This window comes from Odontesthes bonariensis, chromosome 3 (genome assembly GCF_027942865.1).
Source record: "Odontesthes bonariensis isolate fOdoBon6 chromosome 3, fOdoBon6.hap1, whole genome shotgun sequence".
NCBI lineage: Eukaryota > Metazoa > Chordata > Actinopteri > Atheriniformes > Atherinopsidae > Odontesthes > Odontesthes bonariensis.
Window position 1 is genome coordinate 15,113,111 of NC_134508.1, and position 23,239 is coordinate 15,136,349.

The window sequence follows — 23,239 nt, forward strand, 5'->3', positions numbered from 1 at the left end:
TAGTTCAATGTGTTAATTAATCGAGGCAAATTCTGTCTGTGGTGGAAAGTACTCAAAGCGTTTTTATTTCATGCTACTTAAAACTCCCAATACGTTGTTGAAGGCAATGTTACATTTTCTACTCCATTAATTATTTGACATTTTAAGTTACGAGTTAATTTAACACAAAGATGTTTTTTTTGTTTTTTTTTTTAAAGAGAAAAAAGATAGCACAGCAAGGTTTTAAAAGATAACATGTTGTTAGAGATTACATTCATGGATGCCAATCTTTTTGGCCTCTGAAACTTCTTACATGATTCAAGCGTTCAAATCAAATCAAGGATGTGCAAAACCTTCAAGACTTTCAGTAAAGCTTTAAGTTGTTCAATAACTCGCAAAAAAATGGAAAAAAGATTCAATTAAAAAAAAAACTAACTTCTGTATCAGAAAATGTATATTTTTCTTCCCCCTCACATTTATCATCTCACAACTCCTTAAATGTAGCTCTTGTGCACACATATGCATCACCGTACATTAAGCGGTTTAAAGTAGACCCCCTTTCAGCAACAATCCCAGTATCATGTCGTTTACAAACTGATGCTTTTTTATCCGATAATTTCAAAAGAAAAAGCCAGAGGGAACCAACCAGTAATTTTATTTGGATACTATGTGTATTACTTCATTGTATTGTAGTAGTACTCCCTCTACCACTAATGGTATGCACATGTAATAAGCAGTTACTGCCAAAACTTAAGGCTGCGGCTACACGAAAACGTTTTTCACTGTAAACGATACTTTTTCTTATCGTTTCGCTGTCGCGGCCACACGGAGCCGGCGTTCCCACTACCCCAAAACGATAGTTTTTGAAAACGGGTTCCAGAGTGGGAAAGTTTGAAAACGGCCTCGTTTCGTTTCCATTGTTACAGCTAAAACGTTTTTGCGTCAGTCACACGTTGACGCTGTGAGCCAATTTTAACACTTCTCTATTGTCTCACAGCGTGGCGTGACACAGTGGCGTGTGTACTGCATCGTTTCATCGTTTTCGTCTGGACCAGCAGCGCGTTTCCGTGTGGTCGCAAGAATTTTCGAACCCGTTTTCAAAAAAAACCTCGTTTCGTTTTCGTGTAGCCGTAGCCTAAGTGTGATGAAGAGAAATTAAGTATTTAGAATGTATTTCTCTGAATGACTTACCAGAGTTCACCCCAATAATTGTCCGGCCAATGATGAGCATCTCAAAAGATCTGGACATCTCGCCCAACGACAGCAGCAGTGCAGCTATCACAGCAAAGCCGTTATTCAGCAGCAAGGTTCCCTTTCTAAAAGTCAAAAATAGGATTAGAAATAATTTTATAGGAGAAATTAAGTGGAGAACATGGGATACATTGACACATTAAAATGAATCTTATAAGAAATGCCCTCCATTTCAACTCCATTCAATCCGTTTTGTCCAAATCAAGTGCCTATATTGTGATTTAAAAAAAAAAAATCACATTTGACATCTGTCGAAACATTTCAGCAAGGTTTCCTGGAGCAAGAAATGGCATTGAATAAACCTTTGAAAAAGGAGTAAAGATGAGTAATGTGTTTGTGTCATTATCAAGATCAGAGTGGATGAGAACAACTCTTCAAGGCCAACAAAACTGAAAATTGTTTTCTCTATAGGAGGTTTTCAAGTTGATGAAAAACAATGCAGAATTCATCCAAACTCAAAGGTAAACCAGCAGTTGTATATATGTTAATGTCTATTCAATTCTGAAAGCATTTGATTATCAACGCACAGTCAGAAGCATTACTGAAATAATTGTGGATTGGGTGCAACGTCACCCCCTGCACACACAGGGACCTGAAGGCCACTCTGGATCTGGGCTTTTTCTCCACCCTAATTGTAACAGACAGCCTTAAACTACTGGTGCATTCAGGCAGCTCTCATGGTGCATAAAGCATTTCAGTTTATTCAAAGAATTTTCCTCTAAAATGACATGTCATGGTTAATAGATTTTTGGACTTTAGTTGGATTCTTGGTTTTTCTGTGCTTTTATCTTAATCTACTTCTCTTGTTAGTTTGTTTTTAATCACTGTTTTTGCTGTTTGTATTTCTCTAGTCTGGATTTGTCTTTTTGTTCCTCCTTGCTTGCTCTTTGTTCATGTTTTTAAGCTTAGTTTGCTTGTGATCTTGAGTTATTGGTTTGTCACGTTTCTTTAGTTTGTATTAGTCTTTAGTTGGTTGTACTTACACTCGTGGGGGTTTTTTTTGTTAGTTTTTTACCTTGATCAGTTGGTCTCATCTTAGTTCTGTTTCTTGCTCCATTTTTCCTCTTAGTTTTTCTCAGTTCCCTCCTGCCTGTTCATTAACTCCACTGTCTCACTTGTGTTCTCTCTCCTCAGCCATTCTCATTCACCTATTTAAACGCCCTGGCTTTTCACCTCATGTTCCAGTTTCACATCAAAACAAAAGCTAAACTGCCCCTTTAAAAACATCAGGTTGATAATTTATCATCATCGTTGTTGACTGAACATCTCTTAACCCTTAAAGATCGAAATTGCTTCTTATCCCCTTATGGGTTTAAACTCTGCTGTGCTGGAGGACAGACATGGACTTACTCATTACTCATTACTATGTGTTTCATGACAGAGTAGTGATCAAAGTCAGATCTTTTCTATACTCATGAACTAGGTCTGGTAAAATTGATGTGAATCAAGAAAGACAAAGGCCTCTCAAATGAGAGGATAAATGCCATTCTGGTATAAAAGATGCCAGAACCAGCAGTTAAGCTTGGCATAAATACTGGCAACAAGTCAAGTCAGCTATATGGAAATTGTCTTTGTTCATCTGCTGCGAACAAACACTGAGCTATAAAACTGCAAAAATTTTTATACATGTATGAAGGAGCGAGACTCCTTCAAAATGCCTTTTAGCACCTTCATAACTTCTCTTTTAAAACAATATCCATATCTTTAAAATTGTTAAACAATGTGCAAGAGCTCATCTTTCATGCTTTCCTATCGAAAGGGAGCTTGCTGCTGGTGGGTTAGAATTTGTTAAAAGCAATTTGTTAGTTCCATTCTCTCTGCTCCCAAACCTGTAAGATTCTCAGGCCCAGATTTTTAGCATAAAAATACTATTACTGTCAATAATTGACAAGACGCAGTTAAGTTAGCTCCTGAAAGACATGTACACCATGATCGCTCCCTTTTGAGGAGGAGAACACTTAAATATTTCATGCAGACTCATTTACTTAGCTTTGTATATACATTTCAAGGTGTGGATGCAAAGGTTGTGTAAAGGAAGAGACTCTAGACTCGGATACAGACACCAAACTATCATGTTGTCATTACTTTGGTGGCTTTTGCAGAGGGGTTTGTTCATATATCATTCATAGCCTTATTTATAGAACATTTTATTCCTTAAATGGTGGAAATGTTTTTGCTGGCATTTAAAATATCTATGCAGTAAAAACCTCTGACTTTAACATGTCAAGAAAATGGAACAAGGATGTTAAACCTGGCTTTGTACACATGTATGCACACATTTGCATGCACACAAATATTTTTCTGTCTAGATTCAACGTCAGGCGCATACTTAAACATTCCATTTCTCAAAGCAAACTTGGAGGTGAATAGACTAAAAGAGGGCTATATTTTTTTGCAGGATTAAATTGCAGAGCTTCATTGTTGAGTGTCAGGGGTCAAGAGAAAATATGTTTTTGTTTGACTGCCGCAGTGAGATTCTGAGCAACACACATTGTCTCAAGGGCAGCCTCATTCCCATTAAAGTTGAGTGGGAAGATAAACAATTTGCACTAATATCATCCAATCACATCTGCGCTGTGAAAAAGATTGCTGTGGTAAAACATCCAAAAACATTAGTTTAAAAAAACAGAAAATGACATCAGCCTCGCCAGGAAACTTTTAATGATCCACTTGGTCACTCTTTGAAGTAGCTTACTTTTGCACCGCTTCCCATGTCCTTATCTGCTAATATATATTCAATTCCTCTCCCTGACATCTGAATGTCAACCTCTCCAGGACTCTGACCTGAACTACCAGCTGTCTAGCAGAGAATATGGAGGAAGAATGAATAGTATATTTCTGCCTAATCAACACATTTGAAAACCACCACTCCAAGGTGAAACATTAGGACATCTTAATTATCTCAAATCACTATGAACAGAAGCTTCATGAGTGTTACCCTGCTCTGACACAGACATACTTATCATTACAGGTTAATACAGTCTTTCGAATGTGAATCATTTCAAAGCAGTGCAGGAATAATATTAGTGCCTGTGAGTCCCTGGGGGCCGGGAGGACATACAACTCTGCAGTCCCAAGCAAAGATGGTGAAACAACTCAGCTAGGCCAAAACCTGAGAAACTCATCATAATGGCTGCGAGATTGGATCTCACAGTGCAAAATAAGATGTCAAGTCACAACCAAGGAATCAGGAAAAAATCATTTTTTCTTCCCCAACACATCTATTTCCTTGGAATCTGTATGTGGACAATCTGTTATAGAAAAAAAAAAACAAGAATAAGGCCTTGGTTCCATTAGAAAGTGCCTTTGCTGCGTGATAGTTCTGCACGTGAGCTGGAGACAACCGTGAGGAAGCCACCATGTATATAACGACTTCTTAGCTGCCAGCACTTAATAGGACCAGCTGTCACAATAACTGGGCCTTCGAGGGAAACTATGGGAAGACAAACTAATGTTGCTTCTGTGGCAAAGAAAATGTAGTTCATGATAATGGGCACAACATGACTGACTGAACCAACATTTTTGTAAGTGTACTATAAAGTACAGATCATGGCAAAATCCCAGCAAACTACAGTAAGAAACAATCCGACTATAGGTTTTGAGAGGAAAAAAACATCCTCACCCATTTTCAATTAACATTGAAAAAACTAATTGGCAAAACCATCATCAGATTTGGGTTCAAATGTTGCTTAATTGCAAGTGTTACAGAATTTTGTGAAATCTGGCAGACCTCTGAGAAAATGTGTACGGTGAGCCTTTGATTTGAAACTTAAATCTTCTTTACCAGCACATCCAGGACTACAACTCCTGCTTCAAATTATGCAGCCCCAGCTACATTCCACAATTCCTTTTTCTTTTGCTAAGGGACAGTCGCTCATTTCAGTTTTTCTGTTAAAAAATATGTCCTGCCAGCTGGTAGAAGAGCTGAAGTACCGTTGTACAATAGTAGGTGCAGTGATTTAGAGAGTGTACGAAGAAAAAGATAGAAAGAAAATGCTGACAAAGCAAAAATGCATACAGCGCTCCTGTCTCCTCAGACATTTCAGAGTCTGACAGGAAACGAAACATTTCCCTAAGTATGTAATATGAATGACAGTTCATTTTCAACCCAGAGTACCTGAGTACAGTAAATGAGACGTGTTTGCAACAAGCCAGCAAAAGTAAAAGTGTAAGCAAGGTGGGGAAGAGTGTCCTACTTTACAAGTCAAGGTAAGAAAACTGCAGCGACCAATTTTGGGTTTTTTGGGGGTTTTTTACACATACAGTGCCAATCCAAATTTTTCACTTTCAAGTTACCCACCTTTTCGCTGTAAGCAGAATTTTGTATTTTTTATACATCTTATTTTTTTAGAATATTTTGAAATATTCTGAATCTTCTTTTACTTTATCAACATCTTCTGCTCAACAAGCTTCCTTATTTTAAAGCCCTATTTCAAATGGAGGGGCCAAGCAGATGCTGCAGATGTTTCTGATACAAATCTCTGATCTAAGTGCTCGTCTGTGCGCTTTAGATGTTCAACATTTTATCAAGTGAACAATATAATCTGGATGGTTTGGGATGGTGTTGGTTGGCCTATTAAAGAACACAATGTCCTGCAGCAGTTGGCAGGATCCCTACAGAGCTCCAATTAAAAAATGAGTCAGTGGGGGATTAGATCAGGAGATACTTTAAGTAAAAAACACATGTAACATATCAATGAACTATGCAATACTTTTCCCCAAGTCAGGAATCTGCTGAATGGCGATTCACTTTTCCCAGATCAGTTCGGTGGTTTAGTATCAGTTTCGATAGTTTTTGATCTGATAATCCTGCCAGAGCACCGTGAGCTACAGCTGTAACATGCCTTCAGATAAAGAGACGGCCTCAAGACATTTAAAAACTGGGTTGAATCTTAAATTAGGATTAGCTCAGCTAAGGTTGCTAGTCCATTACAAGTGCGAAGATGATGTGTTTTTATGAGCTCTTACGAGTGTACTCACCTTCCAAGAACTTTCATGATTAAAGAGACAGACAGAGCTCCAAAAAGGCCTCCAATGGCAAATATGGACACTGTGATAGACCAGAGAAGGGTGTCTGTCTCTGCTGGAATAGGCTCGTCGTATCTCTCAATCCAAGTCTTATTGTAGAAAGCTTTAATGTACTGCAATACAAGAAAAAGATTCAGACACATATCTTACGATTGTGTCATATTCATAAAATGGTTGAATGTGTTAAAAAGCTATCAATCTGAAAAAGCAAGACAAAAACTTCCCACTGTCTTATCAAACATGCATTTTCTGAATGTGATGTGCATCGTACCAAGCTGTCCTTTCACTTGTCCAAACTGAGTTTAAGACCCTGCAATGATTTTTCAAAGCTATAGATACAAATTTGACAGGAAAAATCAATTATAAGACAAACTCATAATTAATCATGTTACAGACACGTAGTAAAATCTATTAATCAAATATCTGATTTGATGCATTATTGTGCTTATTATGTATTGTCTGTAATTCATCATCCTGTAAATAATTTCCTTTGTATGTTTTATTGTGTTTAATATTAGAATAAATCATTCTTAAAAACAAATAGAAAAAAAAAAAAAGATCAAACTAAATGTAGTGGCCAAAAATTCTTTAATGTCATCTGGTAACTTTAAAGAGCAATCTGAGTAGATGTGATTCGAAAGATTAATTTGCTGAGGTACCTACGAGTCAGTGTTGTGGTTTAAAATCAATGGAGACTGTGTCAAAGAACTCGAGGTCTAATTGAAGTGTCTTCATTGTCTGTGATGGTTTAAGAAAAAAAAAACAGCTTATTTTTCGTTTGCTGTACTCAGAGGCTCAGGCATCAGCAAAGCCGAAGCCCACGCAGCCGGTGTCCTCATCATAGTTTGCAGCACCATTGTAGGCTTTTTTTTTATTATTATTATTATTATTAAATTTTAATTGATGGGGGGAATGAAAGAAAGAGTTAAAGTGTGGTGAAAAGGAAGTAGATAGAACGATAAAACAGGCAACCAGCTGCTGCATCTGCGGAGGAAAAGAAAACACAAAACAAGCAGGACCATCGGGAGCACCTGCAAAAAGATTAATGAAGAAAAATTCCAAAAAAAAAAAAAGAAACCAACAGCAACAAGCATAAAACTTAACTGTGGCCACTGAATATTATTAAAGCTACAAAGTGACATAGCAACTGTAGAGTGAGCATGCGAGTGAATGAGTGGATGTGCGTGCATGTATTTGTGCCTGTGTGTGCAAAATATATGGCCAAGGCTTTACATGAACTGTGGTTAATAATGGGGAAAGGGGGCCACAGCCACTCCCAACTCCAGAGATCAGGAGCAGATTGCAAGGGCCCCCAGACCCAGGCAGCCCCCATGGAGCAAGGAAGAGAGAAGCCAGGCAGTCAATCACAGGAAAGTCATGCTCCAACCCAGAGGACATCAGAGGAAGGCCCCCAAAGAGCAGCACAGGCGAGCTTCTATATATTTTAATCTTTCATTTTACAACTACAATCCTCATTAATTTCCTGAACCGAGCTACACTGCTAAAAGTCCTCAAATCACAGATAGCCCAGTGCCATGGTGGCTCTCATTGACTCTGCAGTCAAGGCTGTTCCCACAAGCATTGTGCATAACAGTTTAAAGTGCTGACAAAGTTACCTTTGATGTCACTGGAATAAAAGCTTTGAAAAGCTTATTCCTATTTGTGGAGCAGGAGGGTCACAGGTTACACTGATTCCTACAGGGTAAACTTCACCCATCTTAGAAAGACTGTTACTTAATTGTTCTCCGAGATCCTAAACTAGGGCCAGTAGGCAATGTGTTCACCCGAAATGAGCAACATGAGCTCCAGAGAAAGTAAACCCTGTACCTTCAGAAAAAAAATTGAAAACAATTTGGAATCCAAGAAAGCAGGTTATGTCGGCAGTTATGCTGAATGGTTTTGATCATTGCTCCCATTTCCCTGAGTGGCCCTAAATTTGCATAGAATAGTCTCATGGATGTGGCTTACCACCACTGAAATAAACTGCCCTCTGTATATTGTGTACATTTTATAAGTAGTATAAATAAGTGCGTGGACTCTTTTTGCCTTTTATTTCCACTCCATTGTTCTTGCAATGTTACTTTTACTGCATGAAGCAAAGTGCAAGTGAGTAAGCAAAATAAAGCTTAGAAGAGAACTCGCTGTGGCCAAGAAAATGGCAACAAATCATATATTTAGTGCCTAAGACAATGTTTGTTGGGACTCACTGGGAATGCATTTTTGACACTTCATATAATATTCCCTTGCTCACATTTTAAAATGGCTCACTGCTGGAAATGGACCTGCTGTGCATGGGGAAAACTGAGTTTTGATTTACACATGCTGTGATTTGTCATGCCATATGTAGAGACTATTGTGTTTTCAGTGAACTGTTACTAAAGAGGCTGATTAAGTCCTTTGTTAAAGGAGCATGAGTAGAAGCGTTGCTTTTTTTATGATCTTTTCATTGTAATAAACTGTGGCACTGTCTTTTTTTTATTCATTCATAGCTGAGAACAGACAGTAAGCTCCTTTGTGATCTTTAGATTTTGGCATAGCGGGAAAAAAAAAAAACATACATTAAAAGAGTGGAGATGCTGGTTTATTTATTTTTCATGAATTTTGTAAAAAGACAGCGGAAGCAGTGCTGGACCCCTAGAGTGGCGGACAGAAGCCAGTGCCTACATTAATGATCAGCTTATGTTCCTGGTGGGCAGAAGCTATGAAGGAGAATAAACAACCAACGATCGCTCAGCATGCTCATAAACTGGAGAATTATCTGCATCCGTAGCTGAACTGTTGCTGTGAATTCAAATAACAGTTCGGCTTATTTCAAGTGGGGTTGGCGTTAGATACTGAGCTGTTAGTATATCACATACCCTAGAAATTGGCAGACAGTAATACCAGCACAGAAAGCTACAGAAGGTGTTGCTGTGGACAAGATCAGCTGCAAAAATAAGAAAATCATCTAAATTGTTCAGAATTTATTGCGTATGCTTTAATGTATTCTGAATACTCTCAGTGATTTTCCTGACATCAGACAGCAGTTTCCCACAAGGAACTGAAGCAGTTATATCTATCTAGACTCTTTTCAATGTCATCATACCCCACTAAGAAAAGCAGCAGGAGCTGCAGGTTTCCTTTTGCCTTCATCTGTTCTCTCAAGTGTGTTTTTGTGTGTATAAAGAGTGTGTTGCCAACCATTCCCTTAAAACAGAAAAGTCAAAATAGCTGTGGACCAACAGCTCCTTGGCTCTTTGAGGGAAAATTACAGTTTTCATCTAAGGGATCTCTTGGCTCTGAAAAGAGCAATACAACTGCCTCAGTTCCCCGTTGGGAAGCAGCATATGACAGGGAAGTATAAACACAAACTGGGGGAAAAAAATGAGTTTTTTCTTTTTTAAAGATGGTTAAAATACATTTTCCAGCTGACACCATCAACAGCAATTTACTGCTTTACACTCAGCCTGCATTTTCAGAGGAGTCATGCCGGTTTACAGCAAACGCAGTGGCTGCGTGGCTGAGCAGAAACAACCCTGGCCACAGAATAAAGATTCAGGATTCAAGGACAGTTTAAAGGTTGCTTTAGTTTTGATTTCGTTAGTCTTGCACAACTTGTTCTCTTCTCTTTATGTAATGATGGAACTTTTTGAACATTTTATTCAAGTACTCTAAAGACGAGAGGGACAGAGGAATGAGCGTTTTGAATTGGCAGACGTGAAACCTCCAGCTTGGTGTTGCAGTGTCAGACCACAAATACAACCAACATGACAAACATGTTAAAGCGTGTGACAAAGCAGAGACATTACATATAGTATGTGGAGAGGATTTTCATTCAAAGCAACCATAAGACATAGGGAAGTCTTTCATTCACACACTATAAACCATGTATATGGGTGGTCTGAAAGAAGTATCAAATACACTTCTCTGTAACCACATGGAGCCTCCAGTGAAGGACTGGAACAGGTTTTGTGACACTACTGAACTAAAAAATACTTTGTCCATGTGAGAAAATAAACTGCAAAGTATCCTAGTGTCATTTGATGGTTAAAAAACAAGGGCAAAGTGTATGTTTTTTTTTTTTCTGTTCACTAACAGTTACAGCCTTCACAGCCTTTTTTGCTTCTTTTTAAAAGTTTTTATTACTTTAGCTTTTCAGTAAATGCTAAGATCCCTGTTGTATTTTATGCAATATTCCTTGTATATTTGTGTGGGCATCTGCAGAGCTGGGGGCTGTAATCTTTGAATACTAATTCAATGACCTGCGAGGCATCTAATTACCTCAGAAGAAACACAAGGCCAGATTGGAAAGTCTAACTTCTGAAAATGCTGTTTCTTATGCAAAAGTGGCACCACTTAGCTGCTCCTGAAAATTGCATTTTTCACACAGAGCATGTATAGACTATGAAAATGTCTGGGCTGAGCAATGCCAAATACACAAGTCAGCCACAATATTAAAACACTAGTTCAGACCAGTTGGAACATGGACAAGAGACCTCTCAGGGTGCCCTGAGATATCTGGCAGTTGCAATTAGAGGCGTGTTTAGTTTGCACTAACATTTAGGTGTTTGTAAATGTCAAAGCTAAATGTTTCCCAACAGAAGATTGCACTGTAACAACATCATTTACATTATTCATTTGACCTGTCTTTGTTTTTAAAGTTGTGACTGAAGACTGTGCACATAGTTGTGCAGGAGGATATGTCTAAGCCAGCCTTCACTGTAAATGTGCTGATCTCTTCTCCAACTATAATCAAAACAAAATTCTAACCAAATCAAACGAAAGAACACAGCATACTTATCTATGAAATATTCTGAAAATTATCATGATTATCTACTTAGAAGTTCTTCTGCATTAGTATAAAAGTGATATATGACATCCCCACAAGGGACAGTCCTCTCCCTTCATCTTCACCCTCTACACCACAGACTTAAAGTGTGATCTACAACCTTCAGGAGTGTTTCCGATGGCGCTGCCATAATCGGATGTATCAGAAAGGGGTGATGAGGTTGAATACAGGGCTGTGGTGGACAACTCTGTCACGCGTGTGAACAGAACCATCTGCAGCTTAATGTGGTGTATATTAAGAAACTGTGGACTGTTGTGGACTTCAGGGGGACTAGCAAACCTCTGACCCCTGTTTCCATCCAGGGGCTCAATGTGGAGACGGTTGATGATTACAAATATCTCGGTGCGCGCATTGACATTAAACTGGAGTGGACCAAGAGCACCACTGCCATCTACAGGAAAAGCCAGAGCCTCCTTTTATTTTCAACATCTGCTGGATGTTTTATGAGTCTGTGGTGGCCAGTGCTATCCTCCAAAGCGGCTGTATGCGGGGGTAGTAGACGCCAGCAGGTTCAAGAAACTAATCTGCAAAGGTCAGCAACATTGTAAGAGTGGAAAAAGAGCAGTGGTGGTGTCAGAGAGGAAGATATTCAAGTTCAGTACAATACTGGACAATATTTCACACACGCTCCATGACATGCTGGTAAGTCACCGGAGCGTGTTCAGCAAGAGATTAATTTCAGTGCACCACTAAACACCACAGGAAATAATTTCTGCTTGTGGCAAACAAGCTATAAAGACTCCACCTGCTGGCAGTCTTAATTTAAAATAAGTAGTTTTGGTCTTTACTTTCAGTCTTTACCTTAATTATTCATTTCCATTTCCATAATTACTGTATAGTTGTAAAACTGTATTGCTTTTATGCGTTTTTATATTCTTAATATCATTAATTGTTATTTCCTATATCTCCAGTGGAGCACTGTAGCAAAGCAACAAAAACGACTAAGCATTACAATTAATGAGTGACATCGAATCATAGAATAAGAACTAATATTTCAATAACACAACAGGTGCCTTAAAAGATGCTGTAAAAAAAAAAAAAAAAAAAAGAATTCCATCAGAAATAACTTAAGGAGTCTGATAGGACGCTAAAGACCTCAGCATTTTTTTTTCATCTGAAAACTCCATCACAGGTCTGACAAACTTCATTAACTCAGCAGAACAGCTCCATCTATTCATGCACACACACAGTGGTGTTCACTAATCATGGGCTACTCAAAAGATACAAGCACGCCCCTGTATTTGGCTGAAGGACTCGCTGTTTAAAAGCATCGACAGTGATGAAATGTACTTACTTCTTTCAGCACTAAACAAATCTCCATTCAGTTTAATCAGAATCTGAATCTGACACTGAATCCCCATCTAAATGAACATTTTTTTTTTATTTCTGGAGGTGCTAACACATTGAGAAAATGAGAGAAATCAATGGTGGTTTCCCACTAAAGGGCTTACATGCCAGCTTAACAGTTTGACTCACCATAGCAGGCGCATTGACCACAGAGAGGTTGTAGCCATAAAGGAAAGATGAACCCAGGGCCCCAAAGAAGGCTGCACTGAAGAGGCAGGCTGTGATTGGTTGCTAATGAGAGAGAAGACATAAGAGATCAGACACACAGATCCACGCTGGTCGTACAAACACAGGCCTCATCAGTGGCGCGCGCATCAATGTCAAGGTCAAACTAAACCAAGGTAAAGGTTTTATATAAGTCGAGGCCAGGAAACTGGGTTATTGACTTAACGTTACCCTTGAGAAGATCATTGCTTTAACATTAAATACTAACAGCACAGCACCAAGTGGATGATGGCGCAAGCAAGCTCTCCTTGACACAGTTAAGTGCAGCCAAGACAAGAATTGGAAACGTGAAAGGCATCTGATCTTTTCGTCTTAAAACATCATCCTATTTAACAATTTATTGCCCATAAACATGAATGCATGCATAAATGCATACATAATTCAATAAATAAAACATACAAGCACATATATGCATGCATTAAGTATATGCACAAACTCATACTGCTCTCTAAACACTTTTACATCAGTACATGAAAACATGCATATAGGAACACATGTACAAACATACAGGACCTGCATGAGGTTGCTCATTATATTGAAATTCCACACAGAATACATTAGGTTGTGTTACTTTTTTAGCTATTGGATTATGTTTTTTTTAAGAAGTCTTTGACGTGTCTTTTTTTTTGTTTTTTGTTTTTTGTTTTTTTTTTAAGCTACGGTGATGCTATAAGTAAAAATGATTCAAGGTGCTAAAAATGTTTGAGGACAGTTTACAAAAGCAGAGATTAAGCTGTGCTCTGCGATGTTGGAGAGGAAAATCCCTGACGGCCTGCTCATGACCTCCAGCCAGTGACCCCGTGTGTTTGGGCAGAATCAGAAAGTGTAGAAATGGTCGTCAGTGGAGGCCAGACAGTATGAAGGTCTGCCGTTTTTCAGGAAACTCATATGGTAAACTTTCTTAGATGTTTTATGTAACTAACCTTAAAATCAATTAACTGGTTTCTTTTCTATAAAAGGATGTAGATTCTGTTATTGCCCATGTTTTGCCCGTCGATGTCACATTCATTATTGGGATGACATTTCCAAGCCCCTGAAATAGATTATGCAGGTGTGGTTAATGATCAGGGCATTTAAAAAATAATCTTAGGATCAAACATAGAAAGACAGAGCAGAAAAGAAACTTTTGCTACTCTGACAGCCAAACCATTTAACCCATTGGCGCCTAAAGCACCTGCAAAAAAAGCTGCTCAATGCCTAAGCCAGTTTTTAGAAAAGGTCCCCAATGCCTGAGGTTTTTTTTTAACTAAAAACAATTAATTGAAAACACCTAAGAACAATTCAATAGTCTCAGCCTCTGAAACACATAAAGACATGAAATAATTTGCATTTTAAAGGTTAAATTCTCTGCTTTTATTCCGTCATGTTCATTCAGCATTAACACCAACACATTTTCATTAAAAAAAAATGAAAAAGATGAGTCAATACACACACAGACACACACACATGATTCAGGATAATACCCAATGCTGCTATTTATTATACTACTATTACTATACTATAACTAATCATCATTACTATTATTATCATCATTATTATTATTAGTATTAGTAGTAAATGTAGGCACCACTTCAGCTACATTTCTGGCCATGATAGAGACGTCATTGCAAAATTATAATATCAGCAATAATAATGAATGATAAAAAGAAACTGCAATATATCTTGCATTTTGCAGTTATACTGTAAACTTCAGTGACACGACTTCTAAAACATCATAGTTATACTGCAGTAATTCGCACCGGGCTCTCTTTTTTTTTTTTTTACATAAGGGCAACGCCACTCAAATAAGAATGAGAAGTCGTCAGAATGAAGCGCAAGAATAAATAATTACCTCCAGATCATGTCAAAACGATCTCGTGCCATCACTCGGGCGACATTTGTCTGATACAGCCACTTGCTCTGCCTCCAGTAATCCCGGCGAGTTAGTAGTTTGATTATTCCAAAAGTTAGGCAGATACCGATGAAAGATTTCATCTCCTGCTTTGACACGGGGCTCCACTTCGAGTTGGGTGGTGTGTGGCCGCGCGCCTGATCCGCATATAAGTTTGTCTGTGTCACCAACATATCCCAAACTTCATCAGTGAAAATATGCGAGAACACATCTAAAGGACTTGCATCTTCAGATATTGGCACCTTCAGCCCCGGTGTACGAGTAAACTTTTGTTGACGTCGGGGGCGAAATCCAGCGGACTGCCAGTCTACTTGAAAGCCAAAAAAATCCTCGTCCTCGTCCTCATCCTCTCCAAACAAATACCAATCATTGTGCATTACATGCGCCTTGAAAATAATGATAAATGAACAATGTTGCGCTACGCAACAACCGGCGTTAGGGACCATGTTGCGCAACGCAACAACCGGCGGGGCAATGTTGCGCTACGCAACATCCGGCGTCAATGGGTTAAGGGGTTAAAGCTGCCGTCGGCAACTTTTTTTTAGTCATATTAGCTTGAACTGTCATGGGATTCTGAAAGGAGAATATTAAATAGGCTGTTTAGGAAAAATCCCGAATTCTGTAGCTCCCTCTGAAGCCTGTAATCGTGCTCGCAAAAATCGACGCTCCCGGCTGTTTTTAACCAATCACGTTAGGTTTGTTATTTATCTATTATCTGAGCAGAATAGTCACCAACCACGTCTTCCATGCTGAGCATGAGTCTGTCCCCAGCTTGTGTGCGCGCACACTGGTGTGAACTCACGTGCACAACCTCGTCCACAGAAGGGGGAGGGGTTTGGGGGGCGATTCGGAGCTTGTTAGAGGTTGGGGGAGGGACCTGAAAGTTGTATCAGTTCGAATTTTCCGACTTTAGACTCGGAATTTTGAAAACCTGCCGACGGCAGCTTTAAAACCAGAAAGTCTCTCCCCAGGGGTACAAAAGGAAATGCCCCTTCAGACAAAGCGGGTTATTAGCAGATTTTCTGACACAACTACATTATGTATCCAGTGTGCAAGCTTGACATTTGACCAGAAGATGGTGAAGATGCAGACGTGTATTCATAAGTATTATGAGTTTTACTAAGTTTTACATGAATGTGTTGTGATTATTAGATTGGGCAATGGTTTAGAACATCCACTTTTACAGTGGCGGGCGAAGTCTGAACACGGTCACCATTCTACTGTGTGTTTTATGCATTATTACTACAAGTAAAAAATAGAAAGAATAAAAAACATGTACATTATACTTGTACAACATAAACATATGCCTTGCATCAGCAGGCCAAAGACTAGAGTAACATGTCTTTAAGCACAGCTACATGACTCAGCATATAGGAATAACATATAGTTTATGGGAATAAGTTTTGTGATGAACGTAGAGGGGAAATAAGATTGGAGGTGGAGAAATGAAAGGAAAAAAAATACATACATTAACAATCCCATAGATCAATTATAATGTCAAAGTACGAAAAAAAATTCACCCCATTACTAACGAACTCGTTCATTTGTCATAAGTCATCATTGTATTGCAGCAGAGCTGAGAAAGCCTCAAACTGATTCCAATCTTTTAACAACATGTTATGTAAAGTATGTTTGTCAACTTTGTGCAGAATTCTTATTCCTGGTCCTCCTAAAATCCAAAACAAATTATGGCATTTTCAACACCAACCCCAGGATGATAAAGAAACTGTAGTGAGCCCTGATAGATGCTCACTTAATATTCATATATTTTTATTCTTTATTTTTTATCATTATATCTTATGTTACATGTTTGCACCTTACGCCGCAGCAAATTCCTAGTCAGTGAACACTGTTCACTAACAATGGCAATAAAACTAATTCTGATTCTGATTCTGACTTGCTTACTGAGCTGAACTAGAAACTGCAACTTTCTCCTGACTCAGGCTCCGGTTGAAGAGCTGGAGAAGAATAGTACAGAGTTGTTCGGTGTAGATTTTCAGGATCCTTGGACAGACACCATCTGTATCTGAGCCATATTCTGGTTCAGTCTCTCCAGCTGCCTCTTCACCTGACTGCTAGAGACAGACAGGCTGGAGGGGGAGGCAGCAGAGGTCGCAGTGTGTCCTGAAGTGTTGGGGAGATGTTAGTGAGGTTGAGGTAAGATCCGTGACTGAGGTGTGGGGTGACACTTCAGGTGTGACGGAGGATGTGGGTGCAGGTAGGGTGTGAGGTCTGTGTTGCTGGAGGCAGATGAGGAGCATACTGAGTGCTCTGAGCTGAACCGATTGAAAAACATGTTCAGGTCTGTCGAGGATTCCACGAGTCTGATCCTATTTAACCTTAAAGTCTGATCTTTTTTATCCCTGACCTACATCTCTCTTATGTTGTTCTGCTGTAGCTTTCATCTATACACCTCCTTTCCATCTAAATATTTTTCAGCTGTTTTGAACGGTCCTCAGTAACTCCCTGTAGGCTTTTTTAATTCATGTTCAACAGCTTCTTCAGGTCACTGGTGATCCAGGGTTTGTTATTGGGAAAGCACTTCACTGTCCTTATGGGGATTGTATTCTCCACACTGAAGTTAATGTAGTCTGTCACAAACTCAGTCATGGCATTAATGTCATGCCTCTATGCCGCTCGCAGAGTACATTCCAGTCTAGCCTCAAAGCATCTCCATAGATTTTCTTTACCTTAAAGTCCATATGTTGACAGCTTGCCACTGGACAGTGGGTGGGGAGAAGGGGTTACAAGCTCCAGAAATTGGGATGTTGTGTTTAAAAAAAATGGCGGCAACTGAGCTGCTGATGTCACAGACAGCGTCAGAGGCCCTGGGTGAGATATACACTGTTACCAGAGCAACACAGGTGAACTCTGTGTACTCTGTGTATAGCTAATACTGTGTTTTTTAAATGATCAGAGCTGCTGCAACTTGCAGCCAAACAGACTCTGAGTAAGACTGGCACATGCAAAACACAAAACAATACAAACACTAGTGAATACGCCCCGGTAGAATATAATTTAAATGTCACATTAATCAAAATTTGCATCACCTTTTTGTAATTGCTTCAGTTTTCAGACTGTGAAGTTTTTGCTTTTATATCAAATTAAAAACGGCTAAGATTTACAGTTGTTAAAGGACAGGCCCAGCAGCATGAGTCTTTCATTACTACAATTAAAATCATTCATTTTTCCACCTTTTACTTTTGATGGAAGGGTCTGCTGTGATCAGCATGGAGGAAACCAGGGGTGCACAATTCTGGCGAGACATTCAGCCATTTTCATTCGAGGCAGGTGACATTCCTTCTTTATAAGCTCCTCTATGATTGTTGGAAGCGTGCTTTATCGTGCTAGAATATTCCTCTTCCTCCAAGCTTCTGCAAAGCGGGAGCTATCCAGTCAGCCAGTTAATATCAACAGGCACTCACGCTGCCCGCTACAAATATTATCTGCCAATCATGTTTTGTACTCCTGATTTCAGGTCAGTACATTCAACATAATAATCAGGTTCACACCAAACACATTTGAGCCCCCCACCACCACCACCATAAAAAATGGTGACATCTGAGCAAAGAAATGGACACCTAATAATCATTAGAATTCTCTTCAAGTTCTTTACCAAAGTAAAGTTGAAGTTTTTTTTCCCCTCACCTCTCCCTTGGTGCCATCTATAGAGGCTGAAAATATGCAATTCTCCTTGAGACTGAACGTATTGTACAGAAAGTTGAAATGCCACTGACCTCCAATTTGGCAAGTCTGAAGAACTTTCACTTATGATATTCAGAGCACACTGCCCATTGTGTTCCTTTGATAAGACAGCTATTACTGATCAAATTACTCATTCTCTACCTCCTGATTTCCACTGTAAATGTGTTTCCCCTGATTTTTAGTCAGCTTGTTCTATTCTTCTCCATCTTTGAGTCCTTCTTGCAGACTTTTCGATTCCTCTGGCACTCAACTTAGAATTTTGTTTTAAATACTATATTTATACATTTTCAGAACATCAAGGTTAATAACAACCCAAACGATTACCCCCGTCTTCCCACCCCCCCTTCCCCAAAGCAGGTTGGAAGACAAAAAAGAGAAAGCAGTACTCTATAACCACAGTTTCTGTGGCCATCCGCGACTGTAATAAACGTACTTAAAAAATTCCAGACAAATAAATATTCAAACACAATCAAGACATTGAGGTGTCATCAGGGTTCTCTCCGCTGTGAAATATGATCAAGAAATGGTTGCCATATCTGATGGAATCTGTCTGATGTCCCTGATTCAACTTAGAAATTTAACATAGACATAATGCAGTTACTGAGAGGTGAAAGAACGCCTTAGAACGTGAGCTTGTAACGTGCGCTCCAGCAGAGCTTAGGCCCAGTGGAATCCACCTTTTCTATTAGTATATGTTGTGAACAAATGGAGGAGCATATTCTTCCTTTGCATATCAGTTCCAAGTTGTATATTACGTGCCATCTTAAAAAATATTTATAAGCAAATCAGAAAAACACCAGCATGCACAGGGAAGTTGTATTATCCCAAAAGTTTCAGTTTCATTGAGCTACTCATCAATACCAATCTCAAAAGGTGCAAAGCTTATCTCTGCATTTGCTGCTCAGGGCCCAGTTGTTCACAGTTAAATGCAGGAGGTGCTAGGATGGTACTTGACAGTGTCACTTTGAGGTTCAGCATCACAACTACTAAAAAAAAAAAAAAGATTGTCTTTTTCTATAAATACCTAGATTCAGATTTTAAAATCTGTGACAGAGTAACATTTCAGTCAAACAATAAGGCTGGCATCTGCACACTTACTGTGGCCAAAAGAACTGATGATAATGATCTCAATATCAATATAAAACTTGAGGTGGAAAAAAAGCTGAGATCAAATCACAGTATTCTGTTATCAACATGATATTAATATTAAATTCTTTTAAAAGCACCAGTCAATATCAGTATAATGTGACTACCCAGTAGCCAATGTAAAAAAAAAAAAAGGATAAAATGTTAACACACACTATAACAAAAAAAAACCATCCCTGAACCTTTTCAACTAAATAATACAAACAAAGAGAATTTCTATTTTTCGCAGAAAAGTAAATGTTAAAAGACAGTAATAAATGTTTAAGGTATCTTATTAAGTACATGGAGTTTTTGTGAGTTTTTAAAAACACGTCGACGTCAACTCCTGCGTCAGTGAAATTTCTGCATCACACTTCAGACAAAGTGTGCATGTATGTGTGAAGGCATGAATGTAGGTGTACAGTCTATTGTACTTTTGAGTGGTTTATTGACAAGGTGGAGGACGGTGATCATAGTGGAGTAGGAGAGGCGGCTAGATCAAAGCTATGATGTTAATGTCTACAACTACTGGTGAGGGACTAGCATGAGGAGAGATTTTTATGGCAAGTTATAAATAAACATTTACAGTTGCTCATAAACAGAATTGTGAACACATTTCTTAGACGTGAGACTGTGTGAACACAACATAAATAAATCTCATTACTTATTTCACTAAAAAGAAAAAACAAATAAAGTTACTCCACTTTTGTGTTACATTAGTTTCGCTCAATCCCTTGATTATCTTTCAGACATTTGTTGTGATTGTGTCATTACACAATCAGTCGAGGTTTTTAGTATTTTAATACATCCAGTTTTGATGTTTTCTTAGTTTTAACACGGATGAGTATTCATGTGTCAGCAGCAGGTCAAATCCTTACAAAACAGTAGCAGGATTTTAAACAGCAGATAGATATCTGTGCTCGGTCCAAATAGCAAAGGTCATGCGCAACCTGGCTGAAGTGTAGTATACAGGTTTACACAGCCTATATCATGCATGCACAAGTCACCGAAGGGAGTTAATGTATGACACGGCAACCATGGCCTACATATAGTGCTGTCAGAACAGTGCATCTATCAGACCGGTCAAATTTGATTCCTCCCAAAATAAATAATTTCATATCAAATGGCACTTGTTAGAGAAATACATTCAAGGCATAAAAGAATCTGACTTTATCACACAGACCTTTTCTGAGCTCTTCTCTGACTTGATCATTTTGTGGTTATCTTGGCTGTCCTTCGGCTTGTCCAAGTTTTGGAGACCTTAAATGAGAAGATTACAACATTACGCAAGTTTGCATGAAATTCTAGCAGGGACAAAATAATAATTTCACAACAAGGATGGGGAAGTAGAATTTCTCATAGAAACATCTCGTGAAAAGGAAATGACCAGTGCCTCTACATGCTGACATGCATCAGAAAGGCTGGCATGAAAACGTACAGGATTATAGATCAGGAACTTGAGCACAAGTTCAGGATTAATCCACATTAAGTGCCATTCCACGAAAGGATATAAAGTAAAAACTGGTTTTAAAACGTGGAAAAATTAACTCTGTCATGAGGTAAAATCTTACCCAGCCTACAGTCTGAAGCACTGCATTTTTACCCAACTTTCCTACAACCGCTAAGAACAATGGCCTGGTTTTGTCCTGCACCACAGTGTAGGATGACACAATGGTGGACGAGCAAAGACTGAGTCTGCCACCTAGTGGTTATAAAAGCAGCAACACTCAAATATTGCACAGTGGAAAAACTTCCGGCCTAGAAGTGTGAACGTTTTAAAGAGGTGATATAACCACACAGTTGTTGCTGGGCTTTGGTCTGTCCAAATTAGTCTCTCAAAAATCCCCTTTGTGAAAAAATGTCATCAGGAAGTTGTGCTTGAAATTAGTATATTACATGCATGCATATAGGATTCACTGACTAAAATAGAATTTTTCATTTTCTGAAAATCAAATGAGCACCTGATGGGATGCAAATGAAAGCCAGCAGGAGCCTGCGTCATGATGAGCACAAATATAAACCCCAGCTGTGGAGTGACTTCTTAAGGAGATGCACAACATGACCACATTCACAGTCAGAGTGTAAAATTGATCTATGACTGTCATAAAAATTGTTTTTAAAAAAACGCGGTGGAATTGCTACATCAGCTGCCAGTCGCACAAACCATAGGGCACAGTTGAAAACTCCTTGTGCACCGGCAGAATTATTGTCAGATGTAAAATAATGTGTGTACCATAAAAATCCCACACACTACAATGCAACGATTTAATCTGGAAGGAGACGAAATGCATGATCAGCCTGAGAGAGCGTTGCCTTTGACTGACTGCTGCTGCACCTTCCTGCAGTGATGGGAATGTTCTCTCAAGTGCATAGAATGCGTCAGTGTTTGGCTGTTTGTTTAACACGAAGCAGAAACCAGTGGTTACCAGCAGTCATAAGTATTGATTTTAGAATACTTCTCATCCATGTAATCAGAGCATGACCTCGATGTCACTTGAGAGAGCCGCTTGTCTCACATCCTCATGAGCAAAATCGATTATATTTACTGTACTTTGCCACACACTGCAAGAGAATTTTTATCATCATTTCAAACCATTTGCCTTGCTGTTTCATATCTTCTGTGCACACAGAGAATCACAACTACATCGGGGTTACGGTTTGCGTAAGATTCTCCAACACATTGCTAAATTACTGTAGGCAGATGTCATTGGCAGCCTCACAAGATGTACTCTCACAGGAAATCTGTCTTTTAAGTTTCAAATTCTCATGCCCATATAAGCTTGAAAGAGAGGGACCCGGACTATCCATCCAAACTTGTTAAATCACTGCTGCCACGCAAGTAAGCTGTCTGCATATAGATTTCTCATTCTTTTCAGGGCTCTTAAAGGCTCAAAGGAAATTTTGAACAGAGCGCTCCCTCCAGCGCAGAATTTGAGAATTGCATTCAAGCAAAAGGGTGAATCAACTTTAATAGCTCCACTGGTACAAGAGCTCAAGCACAACGATGAAATCGTGCAGTTGTCTCAGTGTAGTGAACTGCATCACATACAGCATCAAAGCCATAAAACGAAAAGATACAACAGATTTAAACTACTGCAAGTCCTAAATTTATACGATGAGAAATATTACATAACTGCAGCAAATCAGCTGTCAATATTGGCAGGGACGTTTTATTCAAAGCAAATATATCAACGAATTCAAGGGATTTTCCTATTTGCATCTCCTTCTGTTATTTGTGAATGTCAATGTCCCATTTGTAAAATTACAGTTACATTTACAATGCATTTCCTGATATATATGACTACTGAACACAAAAACAACAAGCATTTCAAATGATCTTGCAGTCATTTTCTCTGCATTACAGACCATAAGTGACACAAGTCCATTTCGGCTGACTGTTACAACCGTGATAGAAGTGAGAGAAACTGATTTGAGCTAGATCAGCTGTGGATGTGTGCAAACGAGAAATTTCACAGAGTAAAAAAGAATCCCCAGAGGTATTCTTACCTGCGTACACGGGCTGTGTATCCAGAGCAAGAAGGGAGACAACAGCCCAAACATCCCCTAGACGCAACTGTGATAACACTGAGAAATGATTAACTTTGGAGAGTTACACCTTTCCTCTCCATGTTACTTCCTTATGTCATCATTGCAGTCAGCTGCTTTCCAAAAAAGGCAAAAACCCACTACAACCTTTCGCTGCTCAGAAAAACAAGGCAATACCATTAGCTGTGTGTCCTGCCTCACATGTTTAATCAAGCGCAATCACTGAAACTTGAAAATATCAATCGTATGAAATTTACTTGCAAGCAGTTGTACTCTAAGGGCACACCGGTGGTATTGTTGTGCCAATGAGTCAT

General features: G+C 39.0%; 1 protein-coding gene across 1 annotated transcript in view; it reads right to left on the reverse strand.

Annotated features, from left to right (window-relative positions):
* Positions 1–23,239, reverse strand: part of slc2a9l2 (solute carrier family 2 member 9, like 2) — a 117,643-nt gene extending 94,404 nt beyond the window's left edge. Inside the window, exons 1-6 of the mRNA XM_075459975.1 lie at positions 23,183–23,239; positions 22,887–22,953; positions 20,563–20,639; positions 12,563–12,664; positions 6,211–6,371; positions 1,171–1,295 (exon numbers count right to left, since the gene is read on the reverse strand). Of these exons, the coding sequence (XP_075316090.1) occupies positions 1,171–1,295; positions 6,211–6,371; positions 12,563–12,664; positions 20,563–20,639; positions 22,887–22,953; positions 23,183–23,239 (589 nt within the window). The remainder of the gene's footprint in view (positions 1–1,170; positions 1,296–6,210; positions 6,372–12,562; positions 12,665–20,562; positions 20,640–22,886; positions 22,954–23,182) is intronic.